General features: G+C 39.3%; 1 protein-coding gene across 1 annotated transcript; it reads left to right on the forward strand.

The window, feature by feature from the left end:
• The first annotated feature begins 8,943 nt into the window (after window positions 1-8,943).
• LOC140004456 (ATP-dependent zinc metalloprotease FTSH 12, chloroplastic-like) lies at window positions 8,944-14,128 on the forward strand. The gene is made up of 6 exons (XM_072049912.1): window positions 8,944-8,981; window positions 11,769-11,834; window positions 12,658-12,874; window positions 13,181-13,252; window positions 13,854-13,981; window positions 14,077-14,128. The coding sequence occupies exons 1-6, from the start codon at window positions 8,944-8,946 to the stop codon at window positions 14,126-14,128; spliced, it is 573 nt and encodes a 190-aa protein (XP_071906013.1).
• The last annotated feature ends 307 nt before the right edge of the window (window positions 14,129-14,435 follow it).

The following is a 14,435-nucleotide window of genomic DNA, read 5'->3' on the forward strand; positions in this document are numbered from 1 at the left end:
AATGGAAGCAAGAGTATTCGGAGAAACTTGAACTCTTACACCAAAATATGGAGTTAAAGAGGAAATACGAAGAGATTTCCAAGGAGACCGTAGCAATGGCACAAGGTAACACATCTATGGGAACGCCAGAGGAAGCTCAAAGGACGGGAATTGCAAAGCCACAACTGAAGATCTTTCATGCAAAGAAAAAGGGTAAAGCTGGTAGATCAATTGTGAAGAAGGGCCGTGGAGCGAGTGGTGAGATAATTTGTGGATATTGTAGAAAATCCAATCATATTGAAGTGGATTGCTGGAAAAAGGGGAGGAGATGTCTGTGTTGTGGGAGCGCCGAGCATTTGGTTGCTAATTGCCCGGGGGTTATTGCACGAAAAGAAAGGAACCAGCAGCCAACCAAGACCGACCCTGGCCCGTCAAGTGGAAAAGGGACTAAAATGAAGAACCTTATTTCTTCTGACTCTGAAGACGGAGAAGGTACAGGCCATTGGTTACTTTAAATTGTGAAGGTAAAATTTCGAGGGCGAAATTTCTATAAGGGGGAGAGAGTGTGAGAACCCGTAATCTTTCCATTTTCTAGGTTTTATTATATTTCCAGGTTTTCTTATTTTCAATGGTTTGTTTTCTGCACTTTCTGTATCCGGAAAATTTTCTAGATAATTTTTATGAGTAAATATAAGTTTTAGATGATTTTTCTAGCATTGGTGAGTTTTTTGAGAAATTAAAAGTGTATATCGGACGTGGGACCCACTAGTGCGAAAAGTTCGGAAAAATTCGGCCAGTTCGGTTAAGTTTTGGATACTGGGTTTAATTTACCGGGTGTTATTAGATATTTAGAGGTGCCAAGTGCATAGGTGTGAGAAAGACAAAAAGGTTAGGCATGACATTAATGAGAGGGACAAGTGTCTTGACATGTGTCACTTGGAGATTAAATCCTACAATTGACTTACTATTCAACCTTTTACCAATTACTAAATAAAACCAAAAATTGACCAAATATCTTCCATTTTTCTTCAAGCTTGGCTGAATTTCTCTCTAGGAAAGGAAGAAAGAAAACCTCTTCAACTTCTTGATTCTCTCTTGCTCAAATCCAAGAATTCAACCATCTAAACTTGTTTTTGTTCCATAGAAACACTCAAGGGAGTGATAGTGAGTTGTTTGGTGGAGTTTCTTGGAAAGTTAAGGTGACCAATAGCTCTCTCTCTCTTGTTCTTAAGGTAAGTTGTGAAGAATCACCCTCCTTCTTTAATTGATGCTTAAATCATGATTAGTGGTGGTATAAGGTGCAACTTTATGGATTATTTCTTGGTTTTGGTTGAATTGGTGAAATTTTATAATTTTTGGGGATTTTTCTGTTTTCATATGAGTATGATTATGTGGTCATGTATGATGATTGGAAATGATGTTTAAGGACTCTATGAGGTGGAAAAAGTGGACAATTGCAATCAATTTCTGTTTTGGACCAAAAATTGAAAAATTAGGGTTCTTGATTCTTCATTCTGCCCGAATTTATATCTCATAGTTAGAGGCCGAATTGGCCTTAGCTCAAAACATGAAAGTTGTGGAGAATGATATTTTATAGGTTCCTACAAAATTTCAGATCAATCGGAGTAGTGTAGAATGAGATAAGTCGAAATTACTATTGCTGTTCTGGTTTTACCCGAAATTGGGATTTGTGACTGTTATTGGTTGTTTTGGTCTGGATTGCTTCCGAATTAGTTGTTGAGGCCTTCTGAAGAAATTTATCCCTGTTTCTTAGCTTTCATCTGGTTTTGGAATTTCTGGATTTGGACTTGTAGAGCCTGAGTTAGGATATTTCCGCTAGAATGTGTTTTGGTGAATCTGTTTTACGTTTTTGATGTAGTATTTTGCATTTTTGACCTGTTTGCACTCAAAACTGGGCTGAGTGACCTTCTGTGATGTTGTAGCCCTGTCTTTTAGCTTCGAAATGGTGGGTCTTACACCTTCATCCGATAATCATAGGGCATTTGGTGCCATTACCGCAAAAAGAGGTCAAAAACTGTTTTTCAAGGCCAAAGCTAATTGCATTTCCGAATTTTCTGGTTTTCTCTACTGTTTGTATATGTTCATGGAACCCTATTGGGGTCATATTTGACATTGATTTATGATCAGTTATCGAGTCTCATTGTACTTGTTTGTATGTTTTAAGGCTTACTTTTATTCCGGTCATTTCCTAGTTAACTTTTACTTTGAGTCTAGTGAATGACTTTTGGGAAATGAGATGACTTTGTGTGAGATGTTGGGACTGATTTGAGGAAATAATGAAGCCTTAATGGCTGGAAAAGTAAGGAATCCAGGGGAAGTGCTGCCCAATTTTCTAGGCCGTTTGGTTCTTTAAGTTGGATTTGCCTCTTGATAGAAATAAAAGGCTATTGGGTTGTTTGGCGCCTAGGTCTTCATGTTATCTTTTTGTTCCAAGAAAATCATGTTTTCCACCCTCGCACTAGTATTTATTTGGCAAGGCGTACAACGTGTAGTCGAGCCTCACTTGCGCATTCCGTTTACTTGATTTTGGATGTGAAACCTTCAATTGGTTTATTTTGATTATTTTAGGGTTTTTGGCGATTAAGGCTAATCTGAAGTGAAAACTTTTGAAGTTGAACCGGTGAGTGTACCACTCCCCTCCATTGCTGTTTAACTTGATTTCTGCTCTGCAATCTGTTTAATTTGTTTGAGACGAGGGTGTACTTTATCACACTCGTTCTCTTGTCTGTTCATATGCCAATTTTGAGTGCCTATCTGAATCTGCTGTCTGAATCTGCTATCTGAATATGCTATTCTGTATCTGTATCTGAATCTGTTATCTGTGTCTGCATCTGTTCGGATTTCTATGACCTATGAGCTCAATCCTGTGGCTAAGTTATTCGAGTCGGGCCGGCAAGGGTCTGGACGATTAGATAACGAACCACGGTAGTCTGTTCGGGGATTTTTGGGTATTGAGACCCTTGATTCCGGTATACTCGAGTATTACCATTTCTGTTCGGTTACGGTGAGCGGGCCCGGTAAAGGGGGTGTTTGGTGGACGGAATTCGGTGTGAAGAGGGGTCTACGGACGTTTTGGTTCTATATACGTTGACGGAGAGTCAACCGGTCTGGATCAAGTACTGAGCTGGAAATTTGGCTCCTGAGAGCCACCCGTATCCTTCTGATTTGAATCAGTGGTTCCGTTGCTTTATATTTGGCATGTGTATCTGATTTGTTAAACATGAAATGCCATGATTTTATTGCTATCTGTTTGGTACCTCATTGAGCGCAAGCTCACCCCTTTCTGTTCCCTTTTGTTTTCCTTACAGGAAAATAATCACTTTTGGGAGCTCATACGTGTTGGTTGCCAAATTGAGCCATGTATATGTCTATTTTGAATAACTCATCTCATGAAACCCTAATGTGTATTGGGTTCATCTTCTGAATGGCAAACCGAATATGTGTATACCATATGTATAGTTTTGACATGCCAAGTGTGGTTGTAAATGTTGAATTGCTATGTATTACTGTTTGGTGGGTTCTCGGTTTCCCCTATTCCAGGCACTATTCATCGTTTTCCTTTTGCTTATTATTTTGTTATTTTGGTTCTTGTGGCTTGTCCGAGCGCACTTTTGCATTTCCGAAACGTTTTAGAACGCGTGTAACCGCTCCGTAGTCCTGGCGAGAGCTGGGCAGGCAGTCCGCTAACCCCTTTGGTTCGCCTTAGGGGAAGGTGGGGCTGTCACAGGTGGTATCAGAGCCTGCTTCGCGTGGTCTCTGCGCGGAGTGAGCCTGGACTATGTGGTGAATTGGTATGAAGGAATAAGTGCTCGATCGAGCCTAAGTTCTGAATGTTATAGGCCTTAACTTTTCTTGTGGTATCTGAGGAACATAGATCGGTACGTCTGGTGGGAATTTCGATTGTAGATGGTTTACTCTTGGGACTGGCCAGCTCGAGAGGTGAATTGTCTTATTTCGGATTCTTGTGCCTGAGTACTCCAGAGTTGAGGCGGTGTTAAGTATGTGAGATTTGCATTTTGGGAACATGAATGGGCTTTGTTTGGCTAGAATGAGTCCAAGAGGTTATTGGATATCTAGTTTGCATAGTAAGTGACGTGAGGGATCGGACGGGGTTATTTTAATTAGGTCTGGGACTATATCGCCCTTACTCTTGATTTGCTTGATACCCCTATGACATGACAGTGGTTTGGGTATTGTGCATAGGATTATCTGTCTAATTGGCATGTGTTGGTGTACTTGGTTATCCGTTTATCCAGGCCCAACGTGATGTTTGAGATGTTGGCGGCACCAAGTCCAGGCCCAACTTGATATTTGGAATGTTGGCGGCACGAAATCCAGGCCCAATGTGATGTTTGGAATGTTGGTGGCACCAAGTCCAAGCCCAACGTGATTTTTGGAATGTTGGTGGCACCAAATCCAAGCCCAACGTGATTTTTGGAATGTTGGCGGCACGAAATCCAGGCTCAATGTGATCCTTGTGAGGTTGGCGGCACGAAATCCAGGCCCAACTTGATGTTTGGAACGTTGGCGGCACAAAATCCAGGCCCAACAGGATGTTTGGAATGTTAAAACCCAATCCTGCCATTCAATTGGTCAAGAAATTGAGCGTGATTGTCACGAAAGTAGGGAATAGGAGGGTGCGCGGCAGACGCTGAAATTTCGCCAGAAAAGACAACAAGAATTTAAAAGTTTGAGATTTGAAATTGATTTCTTCAAGAAATTTTGATTGATCGATTTTGAAAATTTTTTTTTTTTTTTGAAAACTTTTCAAGAAATAATTTTTGCCCCAGTCTCCACCGATTATTGTGCAACTGATCACTTGACTTGCATTATGGCATGGTTGCTCCTCCTTAAAACTTTGATTCACTTCTTCTTTGGTCTGAACCCCTCAGTCATATAAAAATTCTTGGGCGACATTTCTCAATTCAAAAGGTTGCCCCAGTTTCGTCCTTTGAAACGCGTTGAATCTGCAAAAGAAAGAACAAATAATGCCACCACCATTCGATCAATTCCTCCTTCAAGAAATGTGTAAACATGAGTACTTTGATGTTTTCCTCCTTGATACTTCGAAAACTCAACTTTGCTCTGTGATCTGATTAAATGCCATTGACTTCCAATGTTAATAAGGCCCTTGATATCCAGAGATTTTCGATAAATCAGGGGGATTGTCAGCCGATGAGACTAAAGAGATAAATAAGATCATGAAACTGATGAAAGAATAGTCTATTTACACAACAAAGTGACAAAAATTTTTTGTAACAATCATTTATTGAAAGAAAATTAATTTTAAAGAAATGAATCTATAATTTGACAAATTACGCTTGAAAAACCAAAGTACTCCGACTTCAAACAAATGCCACGCTTGACCCTTTAGATATCATCTGCCCTGAGTTCAATATCGGCAATAGAAAAATCATAATGCGAGGAGGAATCCCAAATGAATCAAATCACCAACTTTCTAATTCCAATCTCACTTTTCTCATGAAACTCTACCTTAGCCCCTTCTAGGTTTTCACTAAGGCTATTCCCACTTCTTTTTCCTTCTTTTTTTCTTATTTTCTTTCATTTTTCATTCTTTTTGCTTTTCTTTCTTTTCTTTTTTTTCTTCTTCTTCTCTTTTCCTTTTCTTTTCAAAGGTGCCCTTTCGGATTTTTACCTGATGAACAAATCTTGCAAACAACCTTTATCAACTCAAAAAATGTGTTTTAAGAAATAAAGGCATCAGTGCGACAACCCTTCCCTTACAAAATGAGTGAAGGTGTATTGACATCATTTGCCATGTGACTTAGAAAATTTCCTTGAAAGAGGTAATGCCAAGAACGGAAGCCAGGACTTTTTGGCTTTTGTAATGGGGTCTGGTGAGGTGCTAGGAAAGGTTAAGGCTTGAAGGCAGACTTCAAAAAGTAGTTCAAATGATCTGAGAATCCATTTTCATGTTAACCCTATTTTAGGGTTAAACCAAAACTTGTCCCAGTCTATTTTCAACTGAGATTCTTTGTTCTTTCATTTTCTCCCTTTTTCATCCATCTTTTGAAATTTTGCCCCAGTTTATGCTCAATGGAGGCTTTTCCCCTTCATTTTCTTTCTTCTTTTGATTTTTCGACCTTTTGCCTTTCTTTTGAATTTTTCACCAAATTTGCCCCAGTTTATGCTCAACTGAGGTTCTTTTTCTTCTTTTGATTTTGTTGCTGTATTGCTTTTCATTTCTTGGGACTTTTCTTTCTTTTTCAACTCAACTTTGCCCCGATGTGGGGTTTGCGATTCTCAGGGGTTGCCAAATGAAGTATTTTATTCTGAAGGCTCAAAAGGGATAACTAAGGATATAATGTCTTAATGGGAAAAGAAGAGGGCCTGACTTTCATTCCGATCTTCGCATTAGCTCTAAAAGAAAACTTTCGTTTATCAGATGAAAATTTCTTACACATCTCCGAATTGATTGGCTGAGGGAACAAGTGCTCCACCAGGCGATACCTTTTTGACGATAAGAGCACCTCAACAATTTGCGGCAAACTCTCCTTTTGGCTTCATTTTGTACTGATAAAAATCACCTTAATGCTTTGCCTTCTCGTCTGAATGGTCATGATTTGACCCTTTAGTGGTAACCACAGACCAATCCTCTTGATCATACTGACCACGATGGACTGTGTTCGACTGCTTCTTATTCCTAATCTTGATCCCGATTCGGCTTGGACTTCTTTTATTCCATTCGGGCTTCTTTGAAACATTTTCGGATGCCTCTTCCCTACTCATCTCATTTTTGAAATTCACATTCGTATTTATGAGATCACTGCCATCAAATTTCTGAACAGTGATATCCAAAGGGTCAGACGGTTTTATTCTGGGCCATCTGAAAAGAATGTGTAAGTCACAATATATAAGACTGTACATTTTATTGAAAAACCAGACTTAATATCATGGAACGTGTCTTTAGCAGTCACTTGATTGAAAACTATTTACAAAAAACATATTTAAACAAAAGACACATGTATGTACGATTTTCATTTGTTTTAACAAAAACAACTCCCCAAATTTATCAAAACTTCCCTTCAAAAGGAACCTCACTAATTCAGCCATTTCCAGGATTTTCAGATTTCTTCATTGAGGTTGGATGCCTCAAAGACGTCCTTGTGTTCGGGAAAGGGATTTGTATTTATGCTCGGTCCTTGTTTACCCTTTTTCCTTAGCACTATTTCTCCGACTTCGATCATATCCTGGATTTTATGTTTCAATGCCCGACAATCGTTGGTGGAATGCCCCGGGAGCTCCAGAATGATAAGTGCAGACTGTTTGAGGGTCATAGTCAGATGGAAAGCGCTTAGAATAGATCTTATGAGGTATAACGCCAATTTTCCCGGCAGCTTTCAATTGCTCATATAATTGGTCAACAGGCCGACCTAGATTGGTGAAGGTTCGGTGTGACGTTGAATTTTGGGTGTCACTGGTTTGTTGGTAGTAGTAATTTGCGCTAGGGGGTGGAATAGGTCTTGGGTTAAAAGGAGGGCGATGTCTAGTTTTGAGATTTGGTTGAGGATTTTGAAAGGGTGGTGTGAGTAAATTTGGTCGAAGTCGAGAATGGTTAATGGTAGTATGGTGGATAGGACGGGGGTTTGGGTAGTATGGATAGGGTGATGAATAAACAAGGCGGTTTGAAATCTAGGTCTGGCCGAGGGGCCCTGATCCCCAACAAAAGCAGTTTCCTCTTCTTTTCCTTTAAATTGGGATTTCTTCCCACTGTTATTCTGGCCTTGCAGAGCCTCTAGTTGCATCTTCAATGTTGACACATTAACAATTTTTCCGGCCTTCACAAACTCATCAAATTCTTCCAATTTATTGACAATTTCAGCAAAGGAACACCCGGTCATTCGAAAAATTTCCTCAAAGTAAGGCGGGTCATGAGCTTTGGTGAACGTGCGAACAATCTCGTTTTCAATCATAGGAGGCTCCACCTTGGCGGCCAATTTCCTCCATCTCTTCGCGTACGTCTTGTGGTCCTCAGATGGTTTTCTTTTAGTCCCCTCAAGTGTGGCCCTCGTTGGAGCAAGCTCGCAATTATATTCGTACTGCCTCATAAAAGCAGTTGACAAATCTATCCAAGATCTCATATCCTCAGTCTTCAAATTGGAATACCAATCCAACGCGTCGCCTTCTAGGCTCTCGGGAAATAAACGTACAGGTAAATTCTCATCATCTATCGGTTTTCCAAGTTTGTTTGCGAACATCCGAAGGTGTGTTTTGGGATTGCCAGTTCCATCGTACTTGCTAAATTTGGGTGCTTTGAAACCCATTGGCAATTGCATATCAGGAAATAGGCACAGATCGTTGTAGTCAAACCCTCCTTGTTTGTTCAAGCCTTGGCTTTTCCTTATGAACTCCTCAAACCGATCCAATCGCTTTACCAAATTCTTATCCACTGGTGCGGATGACTCCCCGGCTTCAACTTTCCCTTGAACAGCGGTATCTAGGGTGAATGGCTCAGCGGTAAAGTAATAATAAGGTCCCTGTGGCTCGAATGGCATGCTCATAGTAATTGACGGATAATTTTGGGGAATTTGGACATGAGGAGGGTTAGTTTGGATGTAAGGTGCATAAGCAGGTTGTGGGCCATGAGTGGGATAAGTAAAGACTTCCTCAGGTGGGTTTATGACTTGTGAAGTAAAAGAGGTTTGAATATAAGGTAAAAATATGGGTTGAGGTTCAGAGTGGCTAGGAGGTAGGGGCTCATGTTGTTCACCGCTAGCACCACTAGCTACCAATTGATCGATTACTCGCCGTTGGGCCATCATTCCAACGCTCAGCTCATTAAATCGGTTTAGAACTTCACGCAGTTGAGCTCCCAGATTTGTCAAGTCAGTCGGTGATGTAGTTGCGGGCCTATCAGATGATTCTGGATGGGTACTCATATTTACACTATCTCTTGAAGCTCGGTTATGCGATCGGGTGATAATGGGGCTTTTTCGGGTAGCTATATACTACCTGAGAGTGTAAGAAAACCCTTATTAGATACCCTTCTTGATTGACTGCTGTCAAAAAGAAAAGAAAAAGGAAAAAGGAAAAGACAGGAGTTAGCAACAATTAAAGTAATTCAGATGCATGTCCTATGGGGGAACCCTTCTTGTACCAAGGGTAGGCCTAGAATGAAAATGCAATCCTCTGAGGTAGGCACTATACCATACCTGATGGATCTGATCAACTCATTGAGTGAAAAATAATTTGGTCAATTGGATTGACGAGAGACACTTGTCAAAATGAGGTAAACATCCGAATGGATTGATCACTTTTGATCGATACAAGAATTTGCAAAAATGTACGGGTTTGACTTTGACGAACTTCCTATCGAAGAGACCGGAATTTGTTTTGACAATTTTTCTTAGTGAAGCACGGGTCAAAACTCCAACTGATCAAATGGCTGGATGCAATGGATGTTTTTCTCAAAATCGACCAGGTTTTCCATTTTGAAATTCGACATTGAAATCCTAATTGGTCAAATGAAATTAAAAATCGACCAGATTACCCTAAAAAGGGAAACAGGTCAAATGAATTGAATGAAATTTAATTTATCCAAAATTAATCAGATCACCCTAAAAAGGGTAAATTGATTGAACGAAACTTGGTTTATTCAAAATCGGCTCGGTTACCCTAAAAATGCGTGAATTGGCCAAAGGAATGAAATGGAGTTAATAATTTATCCAAAAATCGGCCTAATGACCCTAAAAAGGGTAAATTGGTCAAATGAATTGATGATTTATTCAAAAATCGACCGGATTACCCTAAAAAGGGAAACGGGTCAAATGAATTGAGTGAAATTTAAAACTTACTCAAAATTGACCGAATCATCCTAAAAAAGGAACTTGATCGGATGAATTGAATGAAATTGAGAATTTTATTCAAAATTGACCGGATCGTCCTAAAAAAAGGAACTTGGTCAAATGAATTGAATGAAATTGAGAATTTTTTCAAAATTGGCCAGATCGCCCTAAAAGGGTAAATTGGTCAAATGAATCGACGATTTATTCAAAATCGACCGGATGACCCTAAAAAGGGTAAATTGGTCAAATGACCCTAAAAAGGGTAAATTGGTCAAATGAATTGACGATTTATTCCAAATCGACCAGGTGACCCTAAAAAGGGTAAATTGATCAAATGAATGGATGATTTTTCAAAAATTGACCAGATGACCCTAAAAAGGGTAAATTGGTCAAATGAATGGTTTATTCAAAATTGATTTTGAATTGACAAAAATGGATCGATTGAATCGTCTGGCCATTGGTGGCTTCAAAAAATTAGTCTATGAGCCTTCTAAAATCACGATTTGGCCTCAATTTATTTATTGTCTCAATAGGAGGCATTATTTGTGAATTTCTTCAAATTAATGTCCTTTACGCAAGGGATTTTTACCAAGTTTGATAAAATGGCCAAAAAGTGATTATTAGACGTTCATATTCCAAAAATCACTCTATGAAAATGATCGAATCCTACCTTACCTTGTGCACTACCCCTTTGGATGGTACAAAATGTAAGCGTGCAAGTCTCACTGGATTAAGTATCCGAGACACAAGGTGGTTTATTCCTAACACGGGATCCCCTAAGTGGCATTCCCTTTTTAGGGTTATGCATGATGCCATTTATTAAAGCGATGTAAATATGCAATTCGAAATGAAACGTGACCTAAGGAACCCTTTATTTGCCAGGGTAGGCCTAAAATGGTATGGCATTATTAATTTATGAACAAAATGTACCACAATTTTCAAACGTGCAATAGCCTATCTACAAGGGTAGGTCCTAAAAGGAGGTCTTGCCAGACCTCTTATTTCCTAACGTTTGTGAATGCAAAAGATAAGAAACAAGGAAACGTTAGTTCAACACATAATCACATAACACGTTGGACAATTAGAGGATATAAAAAGCAGGAAACATAAATAAAAAAAAGGGTGGGATCCCTCCCCTCGTGAAAGGTGTCCCTAATAGGGTAAGGCAGACTCTACCCTAGGTGAAACTATATGGATGCATGAGGTTGGGGTTCGCTAATGCATCTATACTCAATAAGCTCAGGCCCCCAAGCCTTCAGACTCGTGGCCAAGGGTCATCACTCCCAAGGCCCTTTGTCGGTGGCTCGAGCGATTCCCCAAACACCGCTACGCACACGTCATGTTACGACTGCATGTTTGAGTGAATCTATAAAAATCCTCAACCTTCGACTAAAAACTGAAGGCTATTAACCCAAAGTTTAAAGCGGAAGATCGAGTGACCCATTGGATCGTGCTACGCACACGTCGTGCCACGATCACACGTCCAAGTGGGTCTCCTAATCCTACTAGGGTGGAGTGGCGTGACAAGCCACTAAAAAGAAAATAAAGAGGGATGAATAATAAAGCGTATGCGCGTATGATAGTGCACGTTTTGGAGGGGAGGGATCGAGAACCCACGCAAGGCTCTAAGGTAGAATCCCCTCCCAAATGCAATGCAAAGCGCAGAATCACATACAAACATCCATTCATCAAAACAATCGTAGGCGAACGTGTGAGGAAGTGAGTTGATACACGAAATGCAAAAATCCTAGAAAAGGGAAAAATGCAACCCTAAACATCCAATGTGATAAATAAAAAGGTTTAAAAGAAGAAAAGAATTTGACTAAATCGATTGCTCGGACTCTCAATTCCCCAGTGGAGTCGCCAACTGTCGCGCCCCATTTTTTGAACAAATTGAATCAAAAAATACATTTTTTAAACCATCTTATTTATTCATTTATTCAAAAAATGGGGCGCGACAAGGCATGCTCGAAAGGATCCACGAAGAAGAGCAACATTTGAAGCTCTTATTGCTCAGCTTGATGGAGAGTTAGTGTCTTCCTTATGCCACGACTATATTGCTTCTGCGTATCTAAGTATTGATATGGCAGGTTTATCTTTTTAAGATTTAGCATGTTATTTCCTGGAATCCCCAAAATTTTGACCACAGCACTTTGTTTGCTTGAGATTCAGTTTTTGTGAATCCAGGAGGAATTGTCCACATACAAGTGATTGTGAGGGAAATTCATAGTGATGATTCGATATGTGTGGTGTTTCATGTTGTTCCATCTTGGTCTCCTAGTGAAGGATGTTTAGTAGCATGGTAAACTTTTTAAATCTATAGGGTTGTGTGCTCAATCAGGATTCAACTGTAAGAGAGAGTTCCTGTTTTTGTTACAAAGATCATATTACAAGACTGTATGTGATGTAAGACTTAAAATGACAGACTTGCTAAACTGAATAATATTTATGCTGCTTTCATGTGATTAATAGATGGTGAAAGTTTATGCATTTTGATGTATTGTTGCCATGCACTAGGGAAGAAATAGTGGAGCTAGTTATGGCTTCTCTATTTATTAGTAGTTTCAAGTTAGAGTTTCTGACTATTGTTGTCATAACTTCACTAAAATTAGTGTTTCCACATTGCATATTGTTGTACTTCTGATTGGATGTTTATCAATCATGGGAACATGTTGTAATGGAATAAAGATTGGCAAGGAGAAGGAAGGGGTGGGAGTAGAAAGAGAGAGATGGATGTAGGGATAGAGTCAATTTCACAATTTTATAATTGTCCATATTGAAATTTGCAGCTGCTGTTTAGTAATTGCAAGTTTAATATTACCGCTTACAAAGGGAAGTCTGTTGTTCCCAGGAAAGAAAGAACAGGTGTTGACAGGTTCTCATTGAGGCAAGTTGTCAAATTCATCTGTGCTACTAATAGGCCAGATGAATTGGACCTAGAATTTGTTCGGCCTGGACGTATTGACCGTCGTTTATATATTGGATTACCTGATGCAAAGCAACGTGTACAAATTTTTGGTGTGCATAGTGCTGGTAAACGACTTGCAGAGGATGTTGATTTTGAGAAGGTATAATGTGTCTAATTGCTGAACTCTTGTATCACTCCACTGATTTTACAACTCCTCCGAGGTATCATATGGAGGGTTTTTTTCAATCTCTTTCTATGCAGGTCGTGGTCCCCTTCCATTTAATGTATCAGTGGGAGGAGAGTCTTGTTTTCTTTTGTCTGCTACTATTTAATTAAGAATTTACTCTCCCGCCCTCTCTCTCTGTTAAATATTTTACCTCCATGGGGCTTTGGAGTAAAGGGGCTTCTGACTAAAAGGTCTGGAGAATGGTTTACTTATGACAATCTTGTCTCTTTACTTGTACAGCTTGTATTTCGTACTGTTGGATATTCAGGAGCGGATATTAGAAACCTAGTGAATGAAGCTGGAATAATGTCGGTAAGTTAGTCATCTCTGTGCTTTACAAGCTATATTTTTGATCTACTGTATACATATTCTGGTGACCTCTGTTTTAATGGATGGAATGGAATAATGAACATGGAAATGTTTTATTGTTCAAGAGAAAGCTTTCAGAATTAAAAAATTTTTTATCACCATGTTTTGTGGATTACTTGTTGGCAGATCTCTTATCCTTTTGCATTTGAATTCTTAAATCCTGATTATTGAGATTAAGGCTTAATCCTCTGATATTATTTGTGTAATGGATAAATTAAATAACTTGAGTTTCAAAATGTACAGCCTTCCTAAACTGCAGCTGATGTTTAAAAGTCTATCTCAAGATACATATTTGGTTAAACATGAGAACTTAAGATGCAACTCAGATATAATATTTACTTCCCAACCCTCCCTCCCTTTTTTGTGAGCTCAACGTATTAAATCCATGCAGAAAGATCTTCAAGATGTTGAGGCTTTCTCAACAGTTGGAACTTTTCATGACCTTTGGCTCTAGATATGATTGTTGTCTTCTATTTCACTTGTATTGTATACATACAGATGATGAACAAAATACTCTTAACAGGCTTTTTCACTACTTGTACAGGTGAGAAAAGGGCATACTAAGATCTACCAACAAGACATTGTAGATGTATTGGACAAGCAACTGCTTGAGGGTATGGGTGTGCTTCTCACGGAGGAAGAGCAGCAGAAATGTGAACAAAATGTAAGCATGTTTTTCATGCAAACTAATAAGAGTATCGCTGCAAACATTTTAAGATCCTTCTAGATGTTCTTTTCATCACATGTTTAATGCGTTCACGTAATAGGTGTCTTTTGAAAAGAAGAGACTTCTGGCAGTACATGAAGCTGGACAGATAGTCTTGGCACATGCACTTGTTCCCTCATTTTGATTGGCATGCATTTTCTCAACTTCTACCTGGTGGCAAGGTACAGCTCCTGTTGTGAACATTTATAGCGCTTAATCTTGCCCGAGTTGTCTCCAACACTGTTCCTTGTTCTATTGAAAAGGAAACTGCTATATCTGTGTTTTATCCTCGAGAAGATATGGTTGATCAAGGTTATACAACCTTTGGCTACATGAAAATGTAAATGGTAGTTGCTCATGGTGGGCGATGTGCTGAACGTATTGTATTTGGGGATGATATTACTGATGGTGGACAAGATG

This window comes from Coffea arabica, chromosome 5c (genome assembly GCF_036785885.1).
Source record: "Coffea arabica cultivar ET-39 chromosome 5c, Coffea Arabica ET-39 HiFi, whole genome shotgun sequence".
NCBI lineage: Eukaryota > Viridiplantae > Streptophyta > Magnoliopsida > Gentianales > Rubiaceae > Coffea > Coffea arabica.

Coding starts and splice junctions, on each gene's coding strand:
- LOC140004456 (XM_072049912.1), top strand. CDS start 8,944: ATGGGGCTTTTTCGGGTAGCTATATACTACCTGAGAGT. Junction 8,982..11,768: donor GCTATATACTACCTGAGAGT/GTAAGAAAACCC, acceptor GGGCGCGACAAG/GCATGCTCGAAAGGATCCAC. Junction 13,253..13,853: donor ATGAAGCTGGAATAATGTCG/GTAAGTTAGTCA, acceptor CTACTTGTACAG/GTGAGAAAAGGGCATACTAA.